The following is a 25,440-nucleotide window of genomic DNA, read 5'->3' as shown; positions in this document are numbered from 1 at the left end:
GAGCTATCGTATAAACATAGTATTAAAAATTATTTTAATATAAAATATAAAAAAAAAATATCTATTGATTTTCTATTACCTGTACAATCGATCGTATGTATAGTTCCTTCATACGATTAACAACCATTTGATGGAAAAATCAAGAAGACAAGATCCTTAATTTGATATATTTAACATTTATTGATATTTTACCACCCCAATGTGGAAAATTGCTAACAATACAATGATATTTCGCTTATTGCAATCTCTTTTTGTGTCTCAGTTATTCTAATCTTAAGATATAATTAGAATGATAACACAGGAACACTCTCGCTGCTACTCGTTATGATTTGATTGAAAATGAATCGATTTTGCGCGTTGGAACAATCAGGAAACCAACTGAATTGTATCGACAAAATAATTAAGTTACAGTCGTAATTTGCATTTTATATGTCATATGGCTATTTTATTTATGTAACAAATTCGACAACATTTTGCAAGAATTGGATAAATTTAGTTTAAATTATTTAAATAAATAATTGGTGCTATTCACTGCTAATATTTTAAACCAACACAATTCGGTCATCTAAAAATAATAAAACGATAAAGCGTTTTCCGTTATTATTCCTTAAATAATTTATATACACGTGAAAAAAACCTGAAATATTTCTGCAATAAAAAATTCAATTAAAATTCAATAAAATTGAATATAGTATATCATTGGTTTCAATTGTTTTTGTTTAACGCAAATTATTGCGTTAAATATATTGAACATATTTCTGTTATCACTACAATCATTTATTTTGTCATTTGAAGCAGTGAATAGTTTAAGTTATATCGGTATTTAATGGACCTCTTGTGCGTGACATAATTTGATGTTTGCTCATCGTTTTTTAAAATTAAAAGTAAAACATTGCAATCCTCGATATTTCTGATCCGCTACAAAACCTATTACTATCACAATGGTGGTTACAATAAGTTCTAATCGGCCTTTTATGTTGCAAATTACTAAGAGAACCGTGATCGCGTAATTTTTTACAAAATATTATTTAAGCTTTTCGAGACGTAAGGGATTTACATTCTTTAAGAAAATATTCAATCGGAGCAAAAATATATAGAAAAAAATGCAATCTAATTAAACATTTTTTTTTAAATTAATTTTAGTGCAAAATAATCTTTAAAGTAATGTCTGTGCAAGTGTGTGCTGTTTAAAAAGTTAAGTTTACCTTAGACAAAAAAATAAAACATTGACGCGCTCGCACAAGAGCGATTTGTTGAAATATTTCGAAAGAAACCACCCTCTCTACGCTAATCTTCAACTAGAAATTATCTATCGATGTCATTAATTAGAAACTACGTATGATGATTTACAGTTGGCAGTATGAGACAATATAATTAACGCATTTTGCATATAATCATTGTAGTAATGTATTCTGCATTATCACTATAGCAACAGATCCAAGCCCAAGGAAGGATCTCGCTAATCAATCGTAATTCTAACTGTGACTTCACCATAAAAAAGTGCTTCCAAGCTCAACAATTGTATCGTCTCTAATATAACTAGTGATATATTACGCAACGATTAACTATTGTAATAAACTGTGACATCCTGCTCACGAGCGGTATTAGTCTATTATTGAAAAACCGTTTAGATATTACGAGTTCCAACGCATTTCCACATTCGAATAATTCGCGAAAATTTAATTTTGCAATTTCCGCACATACTCCGATCAAAATAATTATGACAGACGTTAGAAAAATTATATACGTTAATCTCTTACAATTTTGTTCATTTTCAAAATAATATTTAAAATCAGACACTTTTAGAAATTAGACTGTAATAGTGTAAATTAGCGTAAGATTCGAATGTCGAAATAATTTGCTCAAATATCGAATGGCTCCGCTTCTAAAAATCCTGCCGACTATTTTCTGCACATTTATGTGCCTATCGTGATTACAACGTCGTGAAACGCACGTAACGAGATGAAGACTGTCGCCGCGCTCGTTAAAGATACCGGATACGCTAAGAGTGTTTTTTTCACTTAGTGATAGATAGTATCTAATCGTAATATGTAATAATACTTCGACAATGTTTAAGTTTAAAGCCACGCAAATTTTATAATCTGTAGTGTAAATCTAATTAAGTGTCTTCTAAACCAGGGCAGCGTTGCCTGCAATAAGAAGAGTTATCAGCAGCCCTGACTCTAAATTTTAATCAATTGACTAGATTGACAGACTGCTACTCAGCTAGACGCCTAGCTGTAGCTCTTTCCAATTTTTTTTCTTCCTTATGTTTCTCTTGGAATTATCGCAATTAAACCGGTTTGTTTTACGCAGGTGTGTCTATTCATGTGTTGCTCATTTTCGACAATTGAAAGTCGATCTCAAACGTACCGTCCAAATTAGAAATCAGGCGCGTGTAACGTATTCATTAAAAATACGCGCAATTCGAGCCAGTGATATGACATTGCTTCAATAAACGATTTCAGCGATAGTGCAGTATCGCTTTCTAAAAATATTGTTTGTGCAAATTAAGAGTATGAAGTTTAACTTATTTCTTAACTATATTAATTATATTTTTATTTATTATATTTTTTATATTAGACTCGGCAGAGAAATAAATCGTGCTTTATTTTCCGTAGCATCCTAGATTTATATTTTACGATCGAAAGTGTTATTAACTTCAATTAACTTCATTAATCTATGCAAAATATCGTTAATCAATCATAGTCTTAAAAAAATTGCAAGTTCTATTCTATCATTTCCAATGATTTACCAATTAATATCTACTCAGTGCTTAATATCATCAATTTTTACGTTTTTTTTAGGAACATTTTGCTAATTTATTCCAAAAATTTGTTGTGCCACGAGTGCATCTTACGTGTTGCATCTTACGTGTCCTGTCGAAAGTATTTTTAGAAGTGTGCAATATTTTGGAAATATATTTGAAATAGACTCTCTTTTTCCCTGCTTCATAAGGTTCTGTCTTTTTTCAATTAATAATTCAGAGGCGTGTTTTTTTGTTTTAACTGTCGAGTATCAAGCAATCAGTTATATTTAGATCAATGTTGCGTATCCGTTTATATTAATTAACGTTTTAGAGCGATAATGATAGTCGTGATTATTTTTACGCTTTATAGATATTTTCTTAGGAATTGCATGTTTCATTTCTTTTTATGCTAGATCGCGATTAATAAAAGTTATCACACGCAATCTCTGCAAACGCTTTTGGGGAGTTCGAAATACAGTTTCGTGCTTTGCAAAAAATAACAAAACCTTATAAAAAATATATATGTCACTTCGTGTTTTGTACAATTTATACGCACAGGGCATAGTCTTTTGTTGCGACACGTACAAAAGCAAAGGGTGGTGTCAAAACTTATTTAGATCTGCTCATGCGATTTTTAGTTAAATCTCTGAAGTAGTGCGCGAAATGTGGCAAAAGTCTGTTCGAAAAGTTTGGCTCGACATTTTTCAAAAACGCTCGTAGTTCGCAAATTATGCAACGTCTTACAACGCACATCGAAATATTGATTAATATGCTGGCAGATTTGACACATAGGTATTTTCCCAAAAAGTGTTTGATTATACATATCTCCGTGGTTAGCGCTAATATATGTAAAAATTTACATCGATGAGAGACCATAAGAAGATATATATAATAAATGTATATCACTATCTTTTTCAAGCCGGAACAATCGGTGCAATCCTGTCGCTCAATCAAATTCCACGTCACTTCCGCATTTCCGTGGCCACAAGATGACACTAATCGCTCAAACTCAAAGATACGATACGTTTTCGTATATATCCTAAGGAATATAAATTTGCCTGCCAGTGTTTGATAGAGAGTTTTCCAGGCGAAGGTTGCAGCGATTTCGCACCGTTGTTTGCGTGCACAGTGCAGCTAGATTGTGGATTTCACTTCTAGCTAGAATAGATTTCTTCAATCAGTTGTGTCCTTCGTGTTACCGGCTATTAATGTGACAATGCTTATTGTTAGAGAATATCGATTTCTTCGAGAAGAAAGCAATCTCTGCTTGTGTTGAATAATTTGTTTTCCGCTGCCAATTCAGGCTTGATTTAAAAAAACTCGTTTGACGCCAGAATATCTTGCAGATCGCTCGTTCCATTCGCAATCTTCCGCAAGCGTTCGCAAATTAACGGCCGGTATTGAATTTAGTCTTTACGCGCGTTTGATTGCCATAGCTGTTTAGTTTCTGCTGGATAATGCCGTCTCGCTCATACGAATGTTCCGTAATTCGCGAAACAAAACACTTCAGCAGGAAAGTTCTCAAAAAATCACAGATTTCTTTGCAAGAACTTTTCCGCTATGACATTTTGATTCGCGAATCACGGAACTCTCTGCGTAGATCCGCCGTAACTCAATTCGCATCGCTCTAGCTCGATCGCGGTGAAAATTGCGATTTCGTCGTTATTACTCGTTGTTATAGAAACGCGCGTGCCGGGCGCAGCCTGGCAACGCGTGTTCTCGATTCCCGTGAAAGCCAGTGCGACGAGGGATGCTCGCTCCTTCGCGCCCGGCGACGGCATTTCCTCCTCGAGAGGAAATCCGAGCGTTCGACGAACACGTCGTCACGAGCGATCAGATGGCGACGATCAACGACGATCCGGATCTCTGACTTACGCGAACCAACGAGAACCAGACGATATTTCGAAGAGGTACGTTATCGATCGCGATTGTATATACGTATACGTCGTGTATATGGAACGTATTTTTTTTTCTCACGGTATCTCCCGAGGGATAATTTACTGTTGCCGATCATAAACGCCAGGCATCCGACAACTCGCGTTTAATCGCGAAATTTATCCTACGTAAACTATAAATCGTATCTATTATTATTTTTCGTTTACTTAAATAACAGCTAACTACGGTAGCTTGGTGTTTCATTGTAATCGATTTTGATAATCAATAATTGCCGCTCACAGGCTTGCTACTCGCTAGTCCGACATATGCTCGCACGCTCACACGTCCTACAACTCGTAATAACGGATATACATATTAGAAAATCGATGCTTCACGCACGTACACCTGCAACATGTTACACACTATGAACGCTTAAGGAGCCCGCAGGCGATCAATATCTCTTGTCGCTGTTTCAGTATCGACGACGTGATTGAACGTGTCCAACGGCAAATAGCGCGCGCGCGAAAAACAGAAATGTGTGTGGAAAAAAATTTCTGATCAAATCCGGGGACATTTTTCAAAATACATATCGGTGCTAATAATATTTTGTCACGAGGCACCGTGAGTGCAGAGCGTTAAAAAATCTAAAAATATTGGTAATATTTATTAATAAATAAATATCGATTGATATATATGCATATTTAAAAGCTGGCCGTATCAATAATAAATATTGAACGCCTGCGCAGCCCGTTAGAATCAATTGGATCTAGAAAAGGACGAAGTATATTCAATCTACGAATCTACCAACGAAAATACATACGTGTGATATCTACGATCGTCAACGATCGTGTGGCTAACAATTTAGTCGAGGGAAATCGACGCGTCACCGCGCTGAAACCTATAATCATCGCCGAGCCTCGCCTGCTGCTGATCACGATACATCGCGAGGGCGATCACGCGATCATAATAAATGCTCATAACTGGGGGGAGGGCGGGGGAGGATAAATGTAAAGGGATTGACGGGTGCAACAAAGTTATACAGGGCATTTAAAACCAAATAATATTAGAAAGTCAATATTCGTACGTATTTGTATTATACAAGGACTCCAAATTACCTGAGGAATCCGTCGTTAAGAGGTAACGCGGAGTGGCAGGATATACCCTGTATATATATATATATATAACCGTGTAATGCATTTTTACTAAATTGACATATCTTTCCTGGCGATACGGAACAACCTAGAATGCAGAATTTATGTTAATTCTTCAATGTATTTTCTTTCACAACACAAAATATATCCAAATATGAGAGACGAGAAGATGTATTCAAAAAGAAAAAAAAATGTATGACATAATACCATAATTCGCGGGAACGTGTCGTTCTCTTGGCAACGCAAAGTCACGCAATCGATTCGTTGATTATCGTCTCTTTTTCAACATCTACCCTGGAAAATAAAACTAGAATGTATAACGAAAAACGCCCAAACTGTGATCTCCCATATGGCTTATAAATATTTTTGCAATTTTGCATCATAGAGATCGAATCAGGATATTCTACGGGATATCGCATGCTATGAAGAATCCCCGTTTCCTTACCGCGTCTCACAATCACTTTTTTTGCCGTTTTCGTGTTTTTCTCGTCGTCGTCTCGAGATTCCACAACGCTACGATTTGGCACGAATCCGATGATAATAGATTTCCCGAATGCAAGATCTTTTCTCGGCGAGCCACAGGAAGAGATTCGCGTGTTTTGTTTGAGCTTCTTCGATCGATGTACTTTTATTATATTTTTAAACGTCCTTTTTAAATATTTTTCGCATTTAACTGCGACAGATAATTGTTTTTCTGATTAATGTGCAGTTCAATCTCGGATTGAACATTCGCGTGACAACGTCAGATTGCGTAACTCCGCTCAATCCTTGCCAGAGATCGACGCCAATTGTCGGTTCCGCGATTGCCGAAGTATCCTCGTCGTCGCAGAATCGTCGCATTTCTCCGCAGGATTGTCACAATTGAAGCCGGTGAAGCAGCGGTCACACGATGTTCCGCGTGCTGTTCTCGAAACGGCTGTGCCTCCGCAAAGTTCCGTTAATCGGCAAAGATAAGAAATCGCCTTGCATTGCGAAGGGACAAGATGTCGGGAAAGATCCGCTCTTCGATTTCACAGACTTAGACCTCGATTACTATTCTATGTCGCTAGGAGCCGTGTTTTCGCATTGCCCTGAAAAAGCCAAGTCAAAGTTTTCAAGCTAATAAAGATTGGATTGAGAAGAGAAATTCTTAAAAGTAGAATATGGAAAATCATAATTTTTATAACAAATTAATACATCGATATAAAAGTATGAAATAATTTAAATAAACTTGATTATAAATTTAATTTGATGCTCTCTTTTAATCGATAAAGTAATATTGGAATTTACAAAAATTACTTTAATTTTGTTCTCCAAAACAATTTTCGCTTAGAAGAAGTTTCGGAATTTCTCGAAAAATCTGCGGTTAAATCGACGTGTTCCATATATTTCCAAACTATTCCAATATTCTCCCATTTCACAAGAATCGAAAAATGCAGGCAGAGATGTGGTTATTACAAGAAAGAGAAAGAGAGAGAGAGAGAGAGAGAGAGACAGACAGAGCTTCATGAGAACCAGTGATCGGGTATCGGGAAATTTTTGAGCGCGACAACTTACCTTCAACAAAAGAGCGGCGCCTCCGGTTGGTTCCACCAGTGAGCGGCCAGGAGTAGATAGAGCTCCTGATCCTGGACGGTGTACCCAGGTGGCGGTTGGGAGGGCAAGGGTGGTGGGATAGGCGGTAGCAGGGAGTAGGACGGCGGCGGCGGCGACGGGGATAAGGACTGCGAGAACGTCGTCGTCGAGAGCGGCGTCGGCGGCGTCGCGGTGACCGCTGCTGGAGGCTCGTCCTTAGCCGGAGATCAAAGCGCGCAGTCGAACATCGCCAGCGACCGTGTAATCACGTCGTCCTGCGCAAAGATCGCGCGAGATTAACCGAAGAATTCTATAATTCTGTTGTCTGTTTTCTCTCGCGAAATTTAATTCATCAAAAACTCTTTATTTTCGCTGCTCAAATATTATATAACTTTGACTTTAATATTTTCGTTGATAAAAATGGAATTTTAAAATGACTGAAGAAAATAGTGAGAAATAGAATAGTTTATTCTATTATATTAATTTATCAAGTCTCTCGCAAAAGAAATTTTACTGATGCGCTGTGTATTGATCAATGCATTAAAAATATTTATTTAATATTCCTACACTTACACTACACTCCGATGCAAATTTACATTTTTTTTAATTTTATATTATTACACGAGCAGATGCAAATCGCATTTGTGAAACGCTCGCCCAACACAGCGAGTCATCTTGTTCATAATATTATTCCGTTATCGAGCACTGAATAAATTTACGCGAGCTCCGCGTAAACATCGATTAATCTTCAGCGTTCTTATTTTTTGTTCATCATGTTAGAGAACGGTAGGTGTTATATGCACTCTGCGAGTTTACACGCGCATTTATTATTGACCTGGTCCATACATTTCTAGTTGTAATTATAAAAACTAACGAAGGAACCTAATTACACGAGAATTTAATTTTTAATGTTAATAATTCTGTCAAATGTATTTTCAAGATTATAAATATACGATGAAATCACATTGCCCGGCTTGATATAAAAGAACTGCATTACAACAGAAATGTAATCCGACTTAATTATGAAGGATGGAACATGAACAAATATTAATTTAGTTCTCGCAGAAAGAGAAAATAGTTTCAAGAAAAATAGTTTCTAGTTAATGAAACTATGGTTAAAGGGACACTCCCGGCAGAACTGGGACATATCGCAAGTCTTGAGGAACTTCATTTACAAAGTGAACGTATACAGAGTGTCTCAGATTCAACAAGACAGACCTGATTTTGTGTTTTTATAAATATAGAATAAAGTTACAGTATATCCAATTGAAAGACAAGCATGTCACACATATGTGATACGATTTAAAAAAATCATCAGTCATAAAGACTCGCAGAGTCCGTGAAATCGAAAGAGCACGGCAGTGGGCGACACCCTGTACATCTTCTATTCGATCGCTCGCAATTGTTTCACCGCCAGGTAGAACGTACCTTCAGACAACTCTCGATAAACTCCTCGATCGTGATAACGCCGTCCTGGTTGAGATCGAGTTTCTTGAAGACCCTGTCCAGCTGTTCCCGCGCCTTCCTCTCCTCCTCGGCGTGGCCGTGATGCTTCCTGCCCATGAGCTCGTGGACCGCCATCACAACCTCGCCCAATTCGCCCCGCGTAATACAGCCGTCGCCGTTTATGTCGTACAGCTTGAAAGTCCATCTCAATTTCTCGTAGATGCTGCCTCGCAGCAACGTCGACAGTGTCACGAGGAGGTCCTGCAATCCCCAGGATTGTCCAAGGTCGTTTACCGCCGCTCGCGATTATAATTCGACGGGTGGCGAAACGACTTCTTGTTGCGCGCGCGCGCGCTTTCCGAGCTATTGTTCCGATCAAATCTCGCCCGAGCTTTGAAATCGCTCATGATTGCGATATTTCGCAATTTAACGAATAACGAGAGATAATTTGAATGGAAATTGATTCAAAAAGAGACGAGAGATGGAAAGGCGCGGAAAACTAAATATTCTCCTAAAACGGATCTAAAAGGAAAAATTCATTAATATCGTCCGCCATAAAATCATCACAGATTTTTATCAAATTGCAGCAATAACTAAGGATAAAGAATAATATAAAATATATAATATAAAAAATATAACTAATAAATTTAATTAACAAGAATTGAAAGTGAATCGAAAAGTCGTTGGGATTATAATATCTTTTTAGCAAAATTAAATAAAGTTATTACTATGTCCGCACTTTTGCCAGTAATTATATCAATTTACGTAATTACAGAGAAATAGCTACAGTAATTTCTAAATGCAGTTATGCGCGTTAACTCACATTGTTGCAAGAAGAAGACGTCAACCGCAAAAAGCATCGGAGAGAGCGTTGGGGATTAATCAAATAAAATAGTTTCCACGTGTGCCAGCTTATTCGAGTTTAGGTCGCTGGCGCGATTACCGCACTGGACCACTGAAAGCTTTAATATCGCGCATCGATGCTCGCGCCAAGCTGCCTTCGGCCGCGATAGATTTTCATATGCCGCCGCGCAACACTCGCGAAATGACGAATGATCAGCCGATATAGCTTTGTGCGCGTATTTGCCTCGCGTGTCCGATGCATCTCGTTTATCGTAAAAACGATTAATTACTCGTTCGATAAGCAACGCGCTCAATTGACGCGAATTCCGCCTGTCAATCGGCGCGCTATTATCGCGAGACGCGAATGTGCATCGGCGCCCGCATAAATGCATTGCATTTGCGAGAGCACCGCTCGACACACACACCGAAATTTCCTACCGAAACTCGTCATCGAATCGCGACCCGCATTTCACTCGAATCACGACATCGATAGACGAACGAGATATAACCATGCGAACGCATTAAAATATGCAACGCCGTCTGAATTAGACACAAACATAATTGAATTAAATCCTAAATTATCGTTTAGCATGCAAAATTGATAGAGTATTTCATGTTGTAATCGAATAGTGCACTTTCATTATTTTGATCTAATTATTAATGAAGTTAAATGTCAATGTATGAGAGAAATTAAAAAAAAAAGGACATTTTTAATTAAATTGAGAATCATAAAAACTTCACTTTTGAATTTTCCATAATACATTAAAGTCTTACACCAACTTTTTCCACAAATAAAATATATACACTTCTTATTCGGCACAATAAATTAAATACACCGACAAATAAATAAAATATATATTTATGCAAATTTAATGTGAATGCAATAAATTACGAGTGACCGCTTTGCTTTTGAAATTATCGTCGCCAAGTGTGTGCAGACACGCTGTAGAAGATCTTTTTGCACAAAGGACAATGCGCCGTCATTCAAGACGAGAATACGCGCCGTTGAGCATATCGAGCTATTTAAAATAGATGAAAGAATTATGTTACACGAAAGACAGAAAGATTTAATTACCCTGAAGCTGATGGCCCCGTTGCAATTAACGTCGAAGGCCTTGAACACGTAGTGGGCGTAGAGACTGGAGTCTGCAATTCGCATGAGGGGTGGCCATTAACTAATTACGCAAAAACGCGGGCTGTTATTTAATTGGAACTCACTGCCGTGCGGGAAGAATTTCGCGTAAATGTCCTTGAACGAGTCCTCGTGTACTACTCCCTCGGGACACTCCTGGAAAGAGAGAGAAAAAAATGACCGTGGAAAATGATCGTGCTCTTTGAGCGTTTTATCAGAGCGAGGATTAAGCGTTGCCGCTATATATTTTATGCCATATGTGCGTTACATATGTACACCGCCAACCATTTTGTGGATAGCAAGTATACATGTATATATATCGGAAATGACTTTGCACCATTTGTTCCTCCATCAATAAGGCGCACGATGACATTTTTCGTATTACGCTTGAAATATTAGATCACACGAACGTGACACAGTTTTGCTAAAGCTAATCGCGCACGGGAAATATCTTCGATCCATATATTAGATAAGACGATTGACAGCTAATGCATTATTAATCATCAACGTAGAGACATTTCTCGTGAAGCAACAAAGTAATTTATATTTCATACTCTTGTAGAAATTGACATAAACAATGAGGATTCCGCACTCGATACCGAAGAACGTCGTGGCTGCTTACAGGTAAACTTACAGTAAAGTAGAATAAATGCGCTTTTATCTTCTTTGACTAGTCCTTGCACATTTATCTTGATTTTCGTGTGTGTATCGAGCTCTTCTAAATAAAATAAAATCGTACAGCTTTATCTGCAGCTCCACACAGCTTCGATAACGCGAAAAATATCCATAAATTGCGCTTCAGAAATGTGTAAGCACGAGGGACAACATATTTATTTTTTCCGCTCAATTTCGTCGGATAAAAATAATATTTTTCTTGCATCGCGTGTAATATGTAATGCAGTGATCTCTAAAATAAACAGCTTTACGATAAATATTACACAGGTATGAATAATACCGTATTCATCTAACAATATATATTTATCCTGGTAAATTGGTTCGCAGGTGCTCGCCGGAGACCTCGCTGCTCCCGCAGGAGCAAGGAAGAACGCTACGAGCGGAGGACGCCTCGTGGGACGACGACGTAATCCCCGATTTAAAGATTCTTGCGCTCCGCGTCCTAGTCTCGACGTGGAAGGATAATCCCGTTCTGCAGGAACTACCGACATGCGCTGACAGAGACGTGTTGCTGGAAACACTGCCGACGGATCTACCCTTCGAATTGACAATAACGCGAATCGAGGATGAGTTTTATTGGGAACGCGCGGCCAAGGACAGGTGAAACAATGCAATAACCCTCGATCGTGTGATAAAAACTATGTGTAATATATCGCGCGGACCAGCGGGACCATCGAAATTTAAGCGATTTGTAACTGCAGATACAAATTATTTTGACCAAATAATAGTAGGTTTATTTGTACGTGTTCGATGTAAATTTAATCTTCTTTCCTAATCTCATATTTTTGTCGATTAACTTTAGCACAATTTAACTTTTTAAAAATTTATTTTAATTATTTTAGTGTCATTATTCACGAGCGATGTGTTTATTCATGAAAATGCAAGCAACTTTAAGTAAACAAACCGTAATAATAAATACATTTAAAATCATGATTAACTAGCATTTGCCAAAGTGATACTGCACACAAATGTAATTATAATTTCCACTGTCGCAGGTGGGAACACAACGATCCGAACGAACACGGCGGCTCATGGCGACGGTTATACTGCGAACGCCACTTAGCCGAATATTTGGAAACTTTGGAAGCGAGCTATTTCGAGTCTCAAAGAGAGGAATGCGAGAAATTAATAACTCTCGCGAAGAACCATGTACATGTCATACGACTGCGTTCTCTTGTGCCAACCAAGTAAGGCAAACATTAACTTTTTAGATCTTCAACTAGCTTTTATGCGCGAGAGAACGAGATAAATCAAGATAACGTGTATAAAAAATAAGTTTCTTGGTTTTTTTTTAAATCGATTATTCACGCATCAATTTAAGCTACGCAGAAGCTAGAATTTTACTTTGGCGATTTCATAAGACTTAATATTTTGAAACATAGCTTCATCTCTGCTGAAATATATATTCAACATCGAAACTAGATATCATAAATCTTTTCACAGATGATAAAAAACATTCAGCAAAAGGTTTATGATTTACAGCGATATCAAAATTATTACGAAACGTGAATTTCTTTATGAAACATCACGTAATACGTGATGTAGATTCGCATACATGTGCGCGGACCTTGCATCGCCACGCATACACGCCGCGCGAGATTCGTAGTATTTACGCGCCCGGCTGAGAACATCTGAAAATTATTCTTAGAGCCGGTCAGTTGTCGGCTAAAATTGTAAGTGCTTGCACTTGAAGATCCCGGAGTGCGATGGACTCCCGCGTAAATATCGCGCGAGAGCTTGGCGGCCGCGCTTCTATAATTGGCCGGAGTATCTAGGAGGCCAATTATAATCACGGACGCCGGAAGATCGCGCAAATAACCGAGTCGGCTCTTCCTTTCGCTGTGCCGTCATCATCGCGATATTATGCGCACGCCTGTAGCTTAGCAGCAACTTATTTCTTAGTTTTTTAATCTCCATTTTTGTTCTCCACAAGACGTTGCGTAACTCCGTTATATTAAATTCTAATATTCTAGCGTTTAAAATAAAATTACAAAAAATAGAATTTAAATTTAAAAGATAAATCCAAGTTAAATTTTAAGTTAAAGTTGAACTCTGGAGTTATTACACTTTATCTCCAAAGTACATATCGGGATTTACGATTTTACGATGCGAAATATGAGAACCTGTATGCCTTCGGCACCATTCTGTAGCTCAAGGCAGTATGAAAGATCAAACAAATTGCCCTGTCCCTCTCTTGACGGTGCCAATCGCTCTGTCCAAGATCTAATAGTACTTTCATTCACTGTCATGCTTTCGTATACGTTTATCAAACGCTTGAATATTCGTGACTAATTCGCTTCGAAAGAAATTCAATTGCTTGTTTGAAAAATCTGTACATCACGTACAGATTTTACTTCGCAAGCTCACAACTTTGTCCCACCATTCAGCGAAAAAGTTTGAACTAAACGCATAAACGCGGAATATTCAACAGCCGTAAAACATTATTTACCGAATAAAGTTGCGCGGAAAAAATTTTTTCGTATTTGCATCTCCGAAGCATAATTTGTTAGAATTTTTATCTTCGTCAAATCGCAGCATACAGAATGGAAATTCAAAATATGTTATGCATTTCTACGGTATGCTTAATAAAAGTTATAACGGAAACTATTCCAGTCAATCAAGATCTTTGCGCAGAAAACATTTTTGTCAAAAAATAAATATCAGCTTTCGTCGAGAAATATCGTAGCATAATTTGTTGGAACTTTTATCTTCGTCAAATCGCAGCATAGAGAATTGAAATTCAAGATATATTACGTATTTCTACGGTATCCTTAAATTTAACAGAAGTCTATTAAATTACAACGGAAACTATTCCAGTCAATCAAGATCTTTGGGCAGAAAACATTTTTGTCAAAAAATAAATATCAGCTTTCAAGAAATATTACGCACCGTCTATTACCGAACACTTCGTTTACAACGTTTGCACAAAGCGGACCATTGAGAAGCACTTGTGCGAATCTGGTCGCGCCAAGTTCATCAAATCGTAACGGCAAACATACTCGCGAGCGAAATAAACTTGTTAATATGTTAAGGATTCTAATTATACACAAGCGAGCTACGGAATATACACAGCAGCAATTTGCCGCGGTCGTTGAGCAATTTTAGATCTCAAGCGGCGTAAATTTTCACGAAATTTCAAGAATCGTGGCCAACCTGATGTGTGTGACAAAATGTCAATTTGACAGTCAATTTTAGGTGGTTGGTTACGTTCGTGACAAAGTAGAAGTGGAAAACTATAGCGAGACAATGTAAAAGAAAGATCACCACCCCTTTGAATCTCATAGTTTCGTAATTATTAAAAATGTGAAGACTTCTCCGAATAATTATTAATACAAGAATTTATAAATAACTCTTTAATAGTTATAAAATGTGTCTGAAAAGCCTACCAATGTTTCGGAAAAGTCTTTTTCTATATTATTGAACTTTGAACATACAAAATTTTGCAATGTAGAGCATGGACATATGACTTGTAAGAAATTATTACCATCACTTCGCCATCACTCCAGTTTCATTCCATTCTCGGCAGTTAAGGCCATGTTATAAAATGTTGGTGAGAATGGGGACACAGTTTAAAAAGTACGGAGCAAATTTGCATAGTTAGAGCCGCAGAGTCGGCAAGGTGGATACAGTCTCTTATTGCCACTGTAATGAACTTGGGACAAGTAAATGCGAGCAGAATTCTACGATCGCATTTGCAAAACTAATCTCAGGCGGAATAAGTAAAATGATCTTCTTCGTCTTTTTTTTTGTTAAAAAAGAAATTAATTAACTTTTTCCTGCAAAATTTGCACTGGTTCCGCATTATTAACGTGAAAAGAGCTAACGACGCAGTGATACAAACATTATGAAAACTTCATGGAATAAAATTTTTATTTCTCGAGCTCAATGCACGCTGTGCGTAGCATTCGTTCCCATAAAAAAATTCTTTCTTAAATAAAATAAAACAACAAATTCATTATTTTTCGAAAAAATAATTTAGTGTATTTAATGACAAAAATCGAAATAACCAAGCTTTGAAAGCAAATTAAAAATTAACTAGAAAATAATGCTAAGCTCAAAATGTTTATTTCTAGGCAGGATTAAAAATTAAGATATATTTAACGTTAACTGAAAATTCTAGTCACTTTAAACCCAATTTATTCCTGTTGTGTGTTTTTAAACATTTGCAATTCTAATTTAAAGCGCTGCAAAACTCTTAATAATAGATCTCTTTCCATAAACGTCTCTCTGCAACCCGGCATTATTGATAGTTACGAAAACTTTCTCATTACATACTCGCTTTACAAATAACACATGCGATTTTAATAAGCAAAGTTGTGAATCAACAAATTGTTATCCCATGAAAACAACCACTACAGATTTTAGTCTGAAAATTATCATCTCATTTAATTAGAGAAACTATGAGAAATCTCGAGGAATAATTTTCTTAGGACAAAATGCTTCCTTTCGGAATAATCCGTGAATTCACAGTAAGATTTATCTTCACCTTTATTCGGGCTACAGGTCTTTCTACCGCAAAATGGTCCGAACTTCACTGTATGAATTTAAAGTAATTTTAAAAGTTTTTTTTAGATTAATTTAAATACTTTAACAAAATAATTTAACAAAAATAAATATTAATTAATATTTCTTTAAAAATCAGTAATAATCAATAACACACAATTGAAAAGAAGAAAATTATCGCTTTTATTTATATGCATATTTATCAGCTCTTTTGTTCTTTAAAAGTGTTCTTTGAAACATTTTCTTTGTGAAACACAAAATAACGCGTTAGTAAATGTTTCGTGTTAATTAATATGCGCAAACGTGTCATCTTTTAATGCATTCACAGATTTATATTATCCGAAATTTCATTCCACATCAATCTAGTACATCCAACGTGTCTAGCAAAATATCGCATCCGTAAATGTAATTACATGCTGCGTTAATTAATATGCGCAAACGTATTATCTTCCAATGCACTCACCGATTTATTATTCGAAATTCCATTCCGCATCAATCTAGTACATCCAACGTATCTAGCGCATATCTGGCGGTTAATGTGGCCCGGCGTATACGCGTTCTTCAATTATTCACTGCAAGCCTATCGTGCGACTGGGCTTCCTCTATATATGCGATGCAGTTCGTGCAGTGTAATCCATCGACCAATATTGATCATAGCCCCGAGACTCACTTCAATATATTAACGACTCCAACTAATTTTTTGCATGCTCTCGATATTATGAGGATGCATTATATAATGTTTCGAGATTGAAATATTTTTTCCACATTAAAAAAGCTACTTTTTCGAATTCTTTGTATGACTTGTAGATTAAAGCAGAACTCATATGATATAAAAAAATCGGGATAAACATAAAAAAATACACATAAAGCTGGAATTAATAAAAAAATTATTCACAAAATAAAAGCTTTTAAGAACATTCTAATAAACTTTATCACATATCTTATGGTATCATTGATAAAAATAAATTTTTTTAAACTTTTATAATTCTCTTTACATTTTTTAAATTTAATTTATCACTAACATGATTAATTTTTGAAGAATATTGTTTTTTAATTATTCTTATTATATTAATTCAATAAGATCAATTAAGAAACCATTTGTTAATATATCTAAATTTTGCATATAATGATTAAAGAAAAATTATTTATTCATAATTATCCGAAAGTTTGCAACCAATTCTCGAGCAGACATATGATGATATAGGTATTCCAATTCTGTATTTCAAAGTTAAAAACAAAAAGTTTGAAATATGTGTCTGTTCTAGAATCTATTCCAAACTTTGAAATTATATGTCCGTTCTAAAAATGTGAGATTACACATCTGTTCGAAAATCGGTTGCGAACTTTTCGATAATTATGAATAACTCTTTTCATTAATTTCGGTGTAACTTGCAGAAAACAGGTAAAACGACCGAATGTGGAGAATAACGAAGCAACTTTCGAGGAAGACGTCGCGCATCATATTCCCATGGCAATTATATTATCGCAATTCCCGCATCTCGCCGAAATTTACCTCAACTTCGGTATGATCTATATGAACGATGGTTTTGAGTGGCGAGACTTCGAGTGAGTGAAAAGTTTAACGAAAGAGAGAGAGAGAAAGAGGATGAAGATGAATCCCCCATGAATGACAGATAACAGATTTATCGCTCAAACAGGTTCTCGTTGGAGGATTGCGAGAGTCTGGGAGCAGGAATTAAAACCAGTCCAAAATTGCGAAAATTTAGTTTAACTCGCAGCAATTTGGATCGGCCTCGAGTCGCCGCTATTCTTCAAGGGATGGCACTAAATGACAATGTTAGTGAGTAATTTCGTCATGCAAGCAATAGCTGCGTCATTGTCAATCAAGAATTGAAAGTATAACATTGCTCAAAATTAAAGTCGTGACTGCAAATTTTATCGGTTGCAATATTTTCTCATTATGACGATAAAATACGAAAAAGTAGTAAAAAAATATCTACATCTAAATGATATTAGTTGCCGCTGATAAATAATATCTAAAAAGTAGCGCAGTTGTAACTTCTGGCGATTTTTAATCGGAAATTTTATTTAACTCAATTACCACACGATTCACGCAACGCTGTTTCGATTATCTCGGTTTGCAGATTGAGGAATTGGATCTGTCACATTGCAAGTTGATGGACACCGGTGCGCACGCGGTGGGCGAATTTCTGTCAATGCATCGGAAATTGCAGATTCTGCATTTGGCGAACAATAGCATAGGACCAGATGGAGCGGCCGGCCTCGTTCATGGAATATTGAAAGCGAGCTCAACTGCTCTAAAAAATTTAGATCTCAGACTGAACCCTCTGCAAGATGAGGGGGCTAATCATATATGTGCACGTAAGTCTAAAAGTTTCCTTCTCTTTCGGGAATATCAAAGATACGGAATATCTGAGATGAGCAGAAACGGAATTCAAAATTTTTCTCCAACTATGTTTAAACTAGAAATAAAAATAGCATTTTAAACAATTTTATTTTCTCCATGCACTAACACTGTTAACTTTTCTCATTACGAAAAAATAAAATTTTACTTGAACATCCTCCATTTTATATTCAATCGTACGATGCAATATTTTAAAATATATTCAACGAAGAAAAAAATAACGTAAGAAAAATATTTCGATTAAAATTTTTAAAATTACATAGTCTTAAAACTTTAGATAAAAGTAACTGTGTGTTAAAGAAAAGCAGGTGTACCTAACTCGCTGTTCAGTTAGAGGATCAGTTAGCTTCGCGATAAAAAGATCGACGAGTTTTTAAAAAGAAGTGTTTAAAAGGAAGACTTTGGAAACTTTTTTCCCCTCAAGCATAAATATTGTAATTTCGCAGTAAGCATAAATACATTAAAACTCACTGCCAAATTATATCTTTTAACTTATAAGCTGTTAAGACAAATCTCTCTCTTGTAACTTTCGAGCTTCGCTTTTCGCAAAATTCAGAAATATTTGTGCGCAATAAAAAATTCAGTATTAAATATTACAAAAATAAATCGATGTTTTTATACAATATAATATGGCTTTAGCTTTATTTTAATATAATTCGTTAAAAAAATATTTATAACAAATAAGGATTTCAATCGCGAGTTACAATTTTAACCTGCAGTCAATGTCAGTAATGCAATGTTCGATTAAAAATCTAATTTCTAATAAAATAATCTTTTCACGAGTAAAGTAGCGATAAATATAAATAATAATGTACGCAAATATATCAAAATTTCATAAACAATTCTATCTCTTTAGTCTGGAATATCGAGTTGGATGATTCTTTTGTTTGTTTGAAATCACAACGCTGCACCGAACGTTATTCAGTGATGTTTTCTGCTTGAAATTTAATGCCCGAGTAATATAAAGCTTGCCGGGGCAAATTGAAATTTAATGTTGCGTGTAGTGCTGCTTTAGCGTGGACACTAGTGTATGGATGCATTTCATTCGGCGAATAATGAAAATTTCACGAACTTGGAATTCCAGCGCAATGTATATAATTCTTTCTCTTTTGAAAGGCTAATAAAAGTAATGATAATAAATTTATTAAAATATATATATGTATACGGAGAGATCAATGATAAAATTGCATTTTAAAATTCTATATCTTCTGCATTCCTAAATATAATTTTCATTCATTTCAATAAAATAGACGCTAAAGTGGATATTTTAATTATTTCGAAGAAAAAAAAAGAAAATGCATGTTCTATGCATTTTTAAATATCTTCATCAAGTTCCTCTGAAAGATTAATAATGTTTCACGTGCGAGAAGTATGGAGTGTTTAAAAATACGCTAAAGAGCTTAAAATATAAATTACCTCGAATTTTACTTCGGAAATATCGCGGATCGTGCATTGCGCGATAAATTAAAAATACCGTTTGATTCCGCTGCAAGTAGTGCTTAATGTCGATTTAAGAAAAAGAACTGAATATACAATACCACACAATTTCCCGAACATTAGCATAACGTAATCGACTTACAAGTCGAAAGTGTGGCATAAGCGACATGCTGAATTATTTAAATAAATGCAAGTTGAATAGCAAATCGCGGCATGCACGTGCATACAAATCGCATGTTACGGCACGCGCGGAACGTGACTGAAACTCTCATTATATATAAAAATGCATGAAAGGGCAATAACATCCACTATTACGGGTAGGAAATCACCGCCGCAATTTCTTCGAAATTTGTTCTTGGATATATGTATCGTATATCTCATTATGAAAATAATAACTTTGCATTTATGATGGAGAATTTCCATAAAATATGTTGTTGACATTTTAGCTTAATCATTTTTTTTTATTTTATTATAGCTTCGCTTAACGTGCTTGCATTAGCGAAAAATAAAACAGCTAAACGGGAAGTATTAAATATAATGTAAAAAAACCGTATTTTTTTTCGTGCAAAATATAATTTAATAAATAAATAGTGATCCAAATAGTCTTTCTTATATTTTTTACATATTATTTATGCTATGTGTTTATGTCACTTGTACTAAATTTTTTGTAAAATAAGAGATATTTATTTATATGAAAATTTTGTGAAAATCTGTATAATTTTTAGTTCTGGTGAGAAACGAAACTTTGGAAACATTGAACATCAGCGGCTGTGGATTAGGACCGGAAGCTGGTATAGCGCTTGCCGAAGTTCTCTCTTGCGTGAAACTCGAGATGTTATCTCTCGATGTATCTAACAATGATTTTGGACTAACCGGTACGTACATGATAAATCGTTTTGTTCTATATAAAATCTACTTTTTTTCGTAAATGTTATTTTAATAGCAACACAATTCAATAAAAAATTTTTGAAAAGCTTGCAAAGTCGTATGAAGTAATCGAAATAATCAGACACATACGCGCGCGCATGCAAATGAAAAAATATTTATAAACTCTACAAAAGTATATTTTATTTAATTAGAAGTGCATTAATGCAGCTAATTTAATAAAAATTAGAAGACAATTAGAAAGTTGCGCGCGTTTATCAAATAATCATTTAAAACTCGTTAAGAAATAGCTATAAATTTTATTGCTAGAAGATCATTGCGCCATTATCTCGATAGTTTCGATTGCCCATTTGACACGCGATCTAACACGTCTAACGAACCGATGCGCTCCTGAAAGATTTTTCCTTTACGAAAAAAGTGGCAATAAAATTTGTTCCAGCTGGAGAGTCATTCGAGGCGGCTGTGGGGTCTTGCTCGTACATTATCCATTTGGACGGTCGAATGTGCAATTTCGCGAAAGAATCGGAGTACTCGATCAATGAGAACGCGCGCAGGTGAGAGACCCATGATCATCGAGGGTGAAGTAAACGTTCCATTTGATAAAATTCATTGAATTGTGCGAGCGACCGTTTCTTCCGATAGAGCTGTTTGCTTTTATTTTGTGGCCGCAATTCCCATTTCTACGCACGTACGCGCACGAGATAGTATTACAAATTTAATAAACCCTAAGAGACCGAAATAACCGAAAGGTTGCAGGTACGCAGCCTGCTGCAGATCTATAAATTTCCACCGTATTCGGAAATAGACCGTCGCAGAGGGAATACACGATTTTGGTGCGTCCGTAATATTATTTTTCAAATATTTCCGTTAAATTTTCGAAATCACTAATTCACAGTTTCTTGTAAAATGTCTCAAATTTGCTAATTAATCAACGTTTATCATCTTACTTTTGCGCACGATATATTATTTCTGTATTATTTTGTTAGTAATTTTTGTTTCAACGCTCCCGACTCCGTTGCACTTAATGTGTTATCTCTTATCTCAGCCTATCTCAGCGGAAGCAGGCGATGACAATCCCTCCGATAGTTCCGATTTCCTCCTCAAGTCTACGTCGTCTTGAGATAGCCATCGCTTTCTCCAGGTCGTTTGCGGACTGTGTTTGCAAACGTCATTACGTCCGAAAGGGCAACACGACGCTCGCCGCCAGAATGGACCGGGTCGTCGCTTCGGGTGCAAGCACAGTTTCCGACGGCGAAGGCGATGAATCTTACCCGTGCTTGGCAAAATGCCCAGTCGTTCGCCAAGAGATAACTCTTTTTTTTTAATATGTCGTATCCTCTGAAGGAGCATTGTTAATTCATACCGCATTAAATCGCAATCGATTCATAGCCGTGTAATCGCGCAAGATCTGCGGGAGATCGTCCGGCGGCAGAAGTTCCTTTTGGCACGCCGTTGAACTTGTGTGTTGCGCGCTGTTAACACGCTAATTTAACCAATCGATTTATCCGGTTTCCCTTCCTTTTTTTTATTTTTTTTCTCTCTTTTTTTCAAAGAGCACACACGCGGTTTCCCCTCTATTATCACGCGGATCTCCCGTCGATCACACTTTTCCGTGCACCTTTGACCTATTGACGCCGTTGCTCGCACGCCGCGTATAAATGTATCAAGGATTTTCACTCGTGAACACATCTTGGCGCAATTCTGAGGGCCGATTGCACATGAGATGCGTAGCTCTATGCATCCACGGTAATAATCCTCGTCGGTTGCCAGCAGAAACAAAGATACATTGCGTATATTAGCAATTCAATATCAGAAGAGTCGAAGTTTATCTCTCCAAAGATAATAGCGTACACATTTCTCATCCTGATAAATTGAAACACAAAATATTCTCCCTTTTCCGGCACATGATTTTCTATCACGTCTTAAGTTTCATTTATATTATTTTATAAATCTGATAGATCTATAAAGAGTAATCAAGAATTACAAATAAGAAATATAATTTGCTGTAAAGAATCATGTTTCTTTTCGTACTGTAAAACAACTGAACAGGTTATATTGTTATATTATTGTCGAAATCGTATTTCGACCTATTGTACTTCCACTTCCACAATCGCGAAACCGTGTGTCTTCGATGCAATACGCACGTTTATCTGTTATCGACCATACTTCCCAATTTATTTTATCGGGATGAGTTATTGCTTCGCGGCCGCCGTTATAAACCACATGCCACGTTTACGCAGGAATAAACAAAATATGAAAAAGGAGAAGAGCAAAATAGCGTTTTGCCGAAGAAACAGTGTCGATAATTCATCTAGTGCCAAGAGTTTGCAACAACAGTCGGAAGTTGGATCGTCATTCCCCGAGCCAAAGGGTATTGTGAATCGCTTTACAGGCGAACAAATCGATGTTGGTAAGAGTTGCTGTACCACTTTCTTCTACAAGTTATCCTGACTTGATCTTCATATGAAATATGAACCGCAACGTAGAATGTCAAAATATTCACACACACACACACACACACACACACACACACAACCCGCTTTTTACATCTTTTTAGTTAAACATTGAATTCTCCTGGCAAAAAGCCATAAATTTTTACAAAGAAAACTCAATGAATAGAATAAACCTATTTATTTATGTCAAAAAAATAATGTAGATATTTTTATCTATTTTATTTCTATTAATTATATTATAAAAAATTTATAGTAATATTCAAATGCAATTTGGTTCAAATTTCAATTTAAAGAACTCGATTCCGTATTTTTTCAGTCTATATTGATGCGCGAAAATGTATTCCGGGACGTGATCCAAATGCTACATTAAATTTAATTAATCATGGAATTGCAGGCGAGCAGGAGATGATGAAATCAATTTTGAAAGCTCGGCGTATAAAGTAGTTCTATCTACTGAGAGGAGGAGTTCTCTTCTGTGGTCATGGAAAATTTAAAACGCCGTTTGGCAGCGACGCATCCAGAGAAGCACACCGGTGCTTATCCTAGCGGAGTTTTCAAATAAAATGATAAAATAATAAAATGATCTCTACACAAGCTCTGAGGAATACTGTCAACCTTTTTTTTTTCAATTTCAATAAAATACTTTTAACAAGCACGTATTATGAGTTTCTACTTCACGTGTTAGAATAACAATCATCCACGTGTAGATTAAACCGATTGGAAATTTAGCAAACGTGACGATAACGCAAGCATCATGATGTGCGGTAAGTACGTGGTGTGACGCGGCGTGCGTAACACGAACTTCTGTGATAATAACGTATCCTTTATTACGCGTATGTGGCGAAGATTGCATTGTGAAGCGAAATCAGCAGTGCTGCCGGACTATCCTGAATAATATCTATGTCGTTATTGTACGGAGTTGCAATAACAATTTCTGCGCTGTACGTGTCTTCCGAAGAACGAGCGCTCGTATGAACAATCGGACCCGGTTACGTGTATACGCGCGTGATAAATGACTAGCCGGAAAAATAGTGCTACAAAGTTGCGGAGTGCGGACAATGAAATTTGCATTAAATCGTATGCAATCGTATTCAATCAAACCTGCAGAGGCTATCGTAAAATGTTGTAAATAATCAGAACTGTGTAGAAAATTTGAAAATGTCAAATCGCGAGAACACTCGTGATGTTCGTATCATGTAATTAAAATATTATTTAAATTACTCTGCGTTGAACCAGTTGTCTATTCATTTATCACTTATGCAACAAGCACATCTTTTTATTTCTGCAATGACTCGAGTTGTTCAAAAATCTTCTTACGAAGACTCGTAAAATTTCAAAATTCGCTAAAACATCACTCTTGTATTAACAATATTGATTTCAATTTGCTATACTAATGAATAGTATATTTTATCCAAATCAGATAAATTGTGTGTTTTTCCGAAGATAAAACGGAAAGTCCCTACGGTGACTTTTAAACAATTCTGAAAACGGAGTGCGAGCGCACCAGATAGTTAAAACGTAACGGTGTTCCGGTTCAAGTAAAGTTCGCGCGAATCCAGTCCGAATCAATATTAGCAGACATTCGTTGCAAGCTGCGGCTTTTATTTTCGATCTCCAACGCAGCGAGAAAAAAAAATTGAAGTTTTCTCTGTCGTATATATATATATCCTTTTGCTATTCCTCTTCCGCCCAATCGGACCCTTTTTCCACTTATATAAAGGTGGAGAATGTATATGTGATACGCGTGTGTATGTAAATATATATATATATGTGGCATATATACTCGCGGATGAGTGATCTCGTCTAACTTGATACGGCCCAGTTGTCGCCGTAAGCCGTAGGGCGTATCGAATCTCGCGAATCAAAGATGCTATTGATCGCTACACATTCCGATCTCCATTCTCCACGATTATAGACCCGTTCAACCCCAATACAATTTTTTTTCCTTTTTGCTCCGTACATCAAATCATAATTGAATCTCCATACATGGTGAACCGTTTCGTAAAAATTGGCTTAAAAGCCTCGATTTTTCTCTCGGTGTTTAAATACACGATGTGTTCAATAAGTTCCCGTATTATTTCAAATAATTTTTATTTATATATTAGTTTTCAACACACATCTCTTCCTTCTCTACACAAAACTTTAATCGGTGCTGGGAAGTTTGTTCAAAGTTGTTGCGAAATACAATTGAGCCTCAACACTTCTGCTTGAATGTCGAAACACTATCATGTCACTTTTCATTGCCGTTTGGAAAATAGAAAACGCTTCCGCCGTACTCGCCGGATTTCGCTTTTACGTTAGATTTTTTTTGTTTCTCGAATTGAAAATAGCCATGGAGGTGAAGCGATACA

General features: G+C 36.3%; 2 protein-coding genes across 9 annotated transcripts in view; one reads left to right on the top strand and one right to left on the bottom strand.

Moving 5' to 3' along the window:
• Positions 1-156: 156 nt before the first annotated feature.
• Positions 157-25,440, bottom strand: part of LOC105677282 (A-type potassium channel modulatory protein KCNIP1) — a 52,277-nt gene continuing 26,993 nt past the window's right edge. For 4 of the 8 annotated variants that reach the window (XM_012375802.2, XM_012375799.2, XM_012375797.2 and 1 more), the window contains exons 3-7: positions 10,837-10,906; positions 10,694-10,764; positions 8,758-9,036; positions 7,312-7,604; positions 157-6,845 (exon numbers count right to left, since the gene is read on the bottom strand). In XM_012375802.2, the coding sequence (XP_012231225.1) occupies positions 7,557-7,604; positions 8,758-9,036; positions 10,694-10,764; positions 10,837-10,906 (468 nt within the window). In that variant the 3' untranslated portion in view covers positions 157-6,845; positions 7,312-7,556. The remainder of the gene's footprint in view (positions 6,846-7,311; positions 7,605-8,757; positions 9,037-10,693; positions 10,765-10,836; positions 10,907-25,440) is intronic. The other 4 variants (XM_067356317.1, XM_012375800.2, XM_012375804.2 and 1 more) reach the window with 4 other exon arrangements.
• On the top strand, positions 4,518-23,748 carry LOC105677281 (dynein regulatory complex subunit 5). The gene is made up of 11 exons (XM_067356302.1): positions 4,518-4,659; positions 11,313-11,374; positions 11,753-12,025; positions 12,421-12,612; positions 17,324-17,494; positions 17,587-17,725; positions 18,034-18,271; positions 20,477-20,626; positions 21,076-21,190; positions 22,877-23,046; positions 23,484-23,748. Exons 2-11 carry the CDS (start codon positions 11,328-11,330, stop codon positions 23,531-23,533), a joined length of 1,545 nt encoding a protein of 514 aa, XP_067212403.1. The 5' UTR covers positions 4,518-4,659; positions 11,313-11,327; the 3' UTR covers positions 23,534-23,748.

This window comes from Linepithema humile, chromosome 5 (genome assembly GCF_040581485.1).
Source record: "Linepithema humile isolate Giens D197 chromosome 5, Lhum_UNIL_v1.0, whole genome shotgun sequence".
In the NCBI taxonomy this organism is placed as follows: Eukaryota; Metazoa; Arthropoda; class Insecta; order Hymenoptera; family Formicidae; genus Linepithema; species Linepithema humile.
The sequence above is the reverse complement of the archived record's forward strand: the minus strand, read 5'-3'. Positions and strand labels throughout refer to the sequence as shown.

Bases quoted from the DNA above. Each gene is read 5' to 3' on its own strand.
- LOC105677281 (XM_067356302.1), top strand. From the start codon at position 11,328: ATGAGGATTCCGCACTCGATACCGAAGAACGTCGTGGCTGCTTACAG. The intron at 12,613-17,323 runs GTAAGGCAAACA...TGTAACTTGCAG, and splicing joins CGTTCTCTTGTGCCAACCAA to AAAACAGGTAAAACGACCGA. The intron at 20,627-21,075 runs GTACGTACATGA...AATTTGTTCCAG, and splicing joins CAATGATTTTGGACTAACCG to CTGGAGAGTCATTCGAGGCG.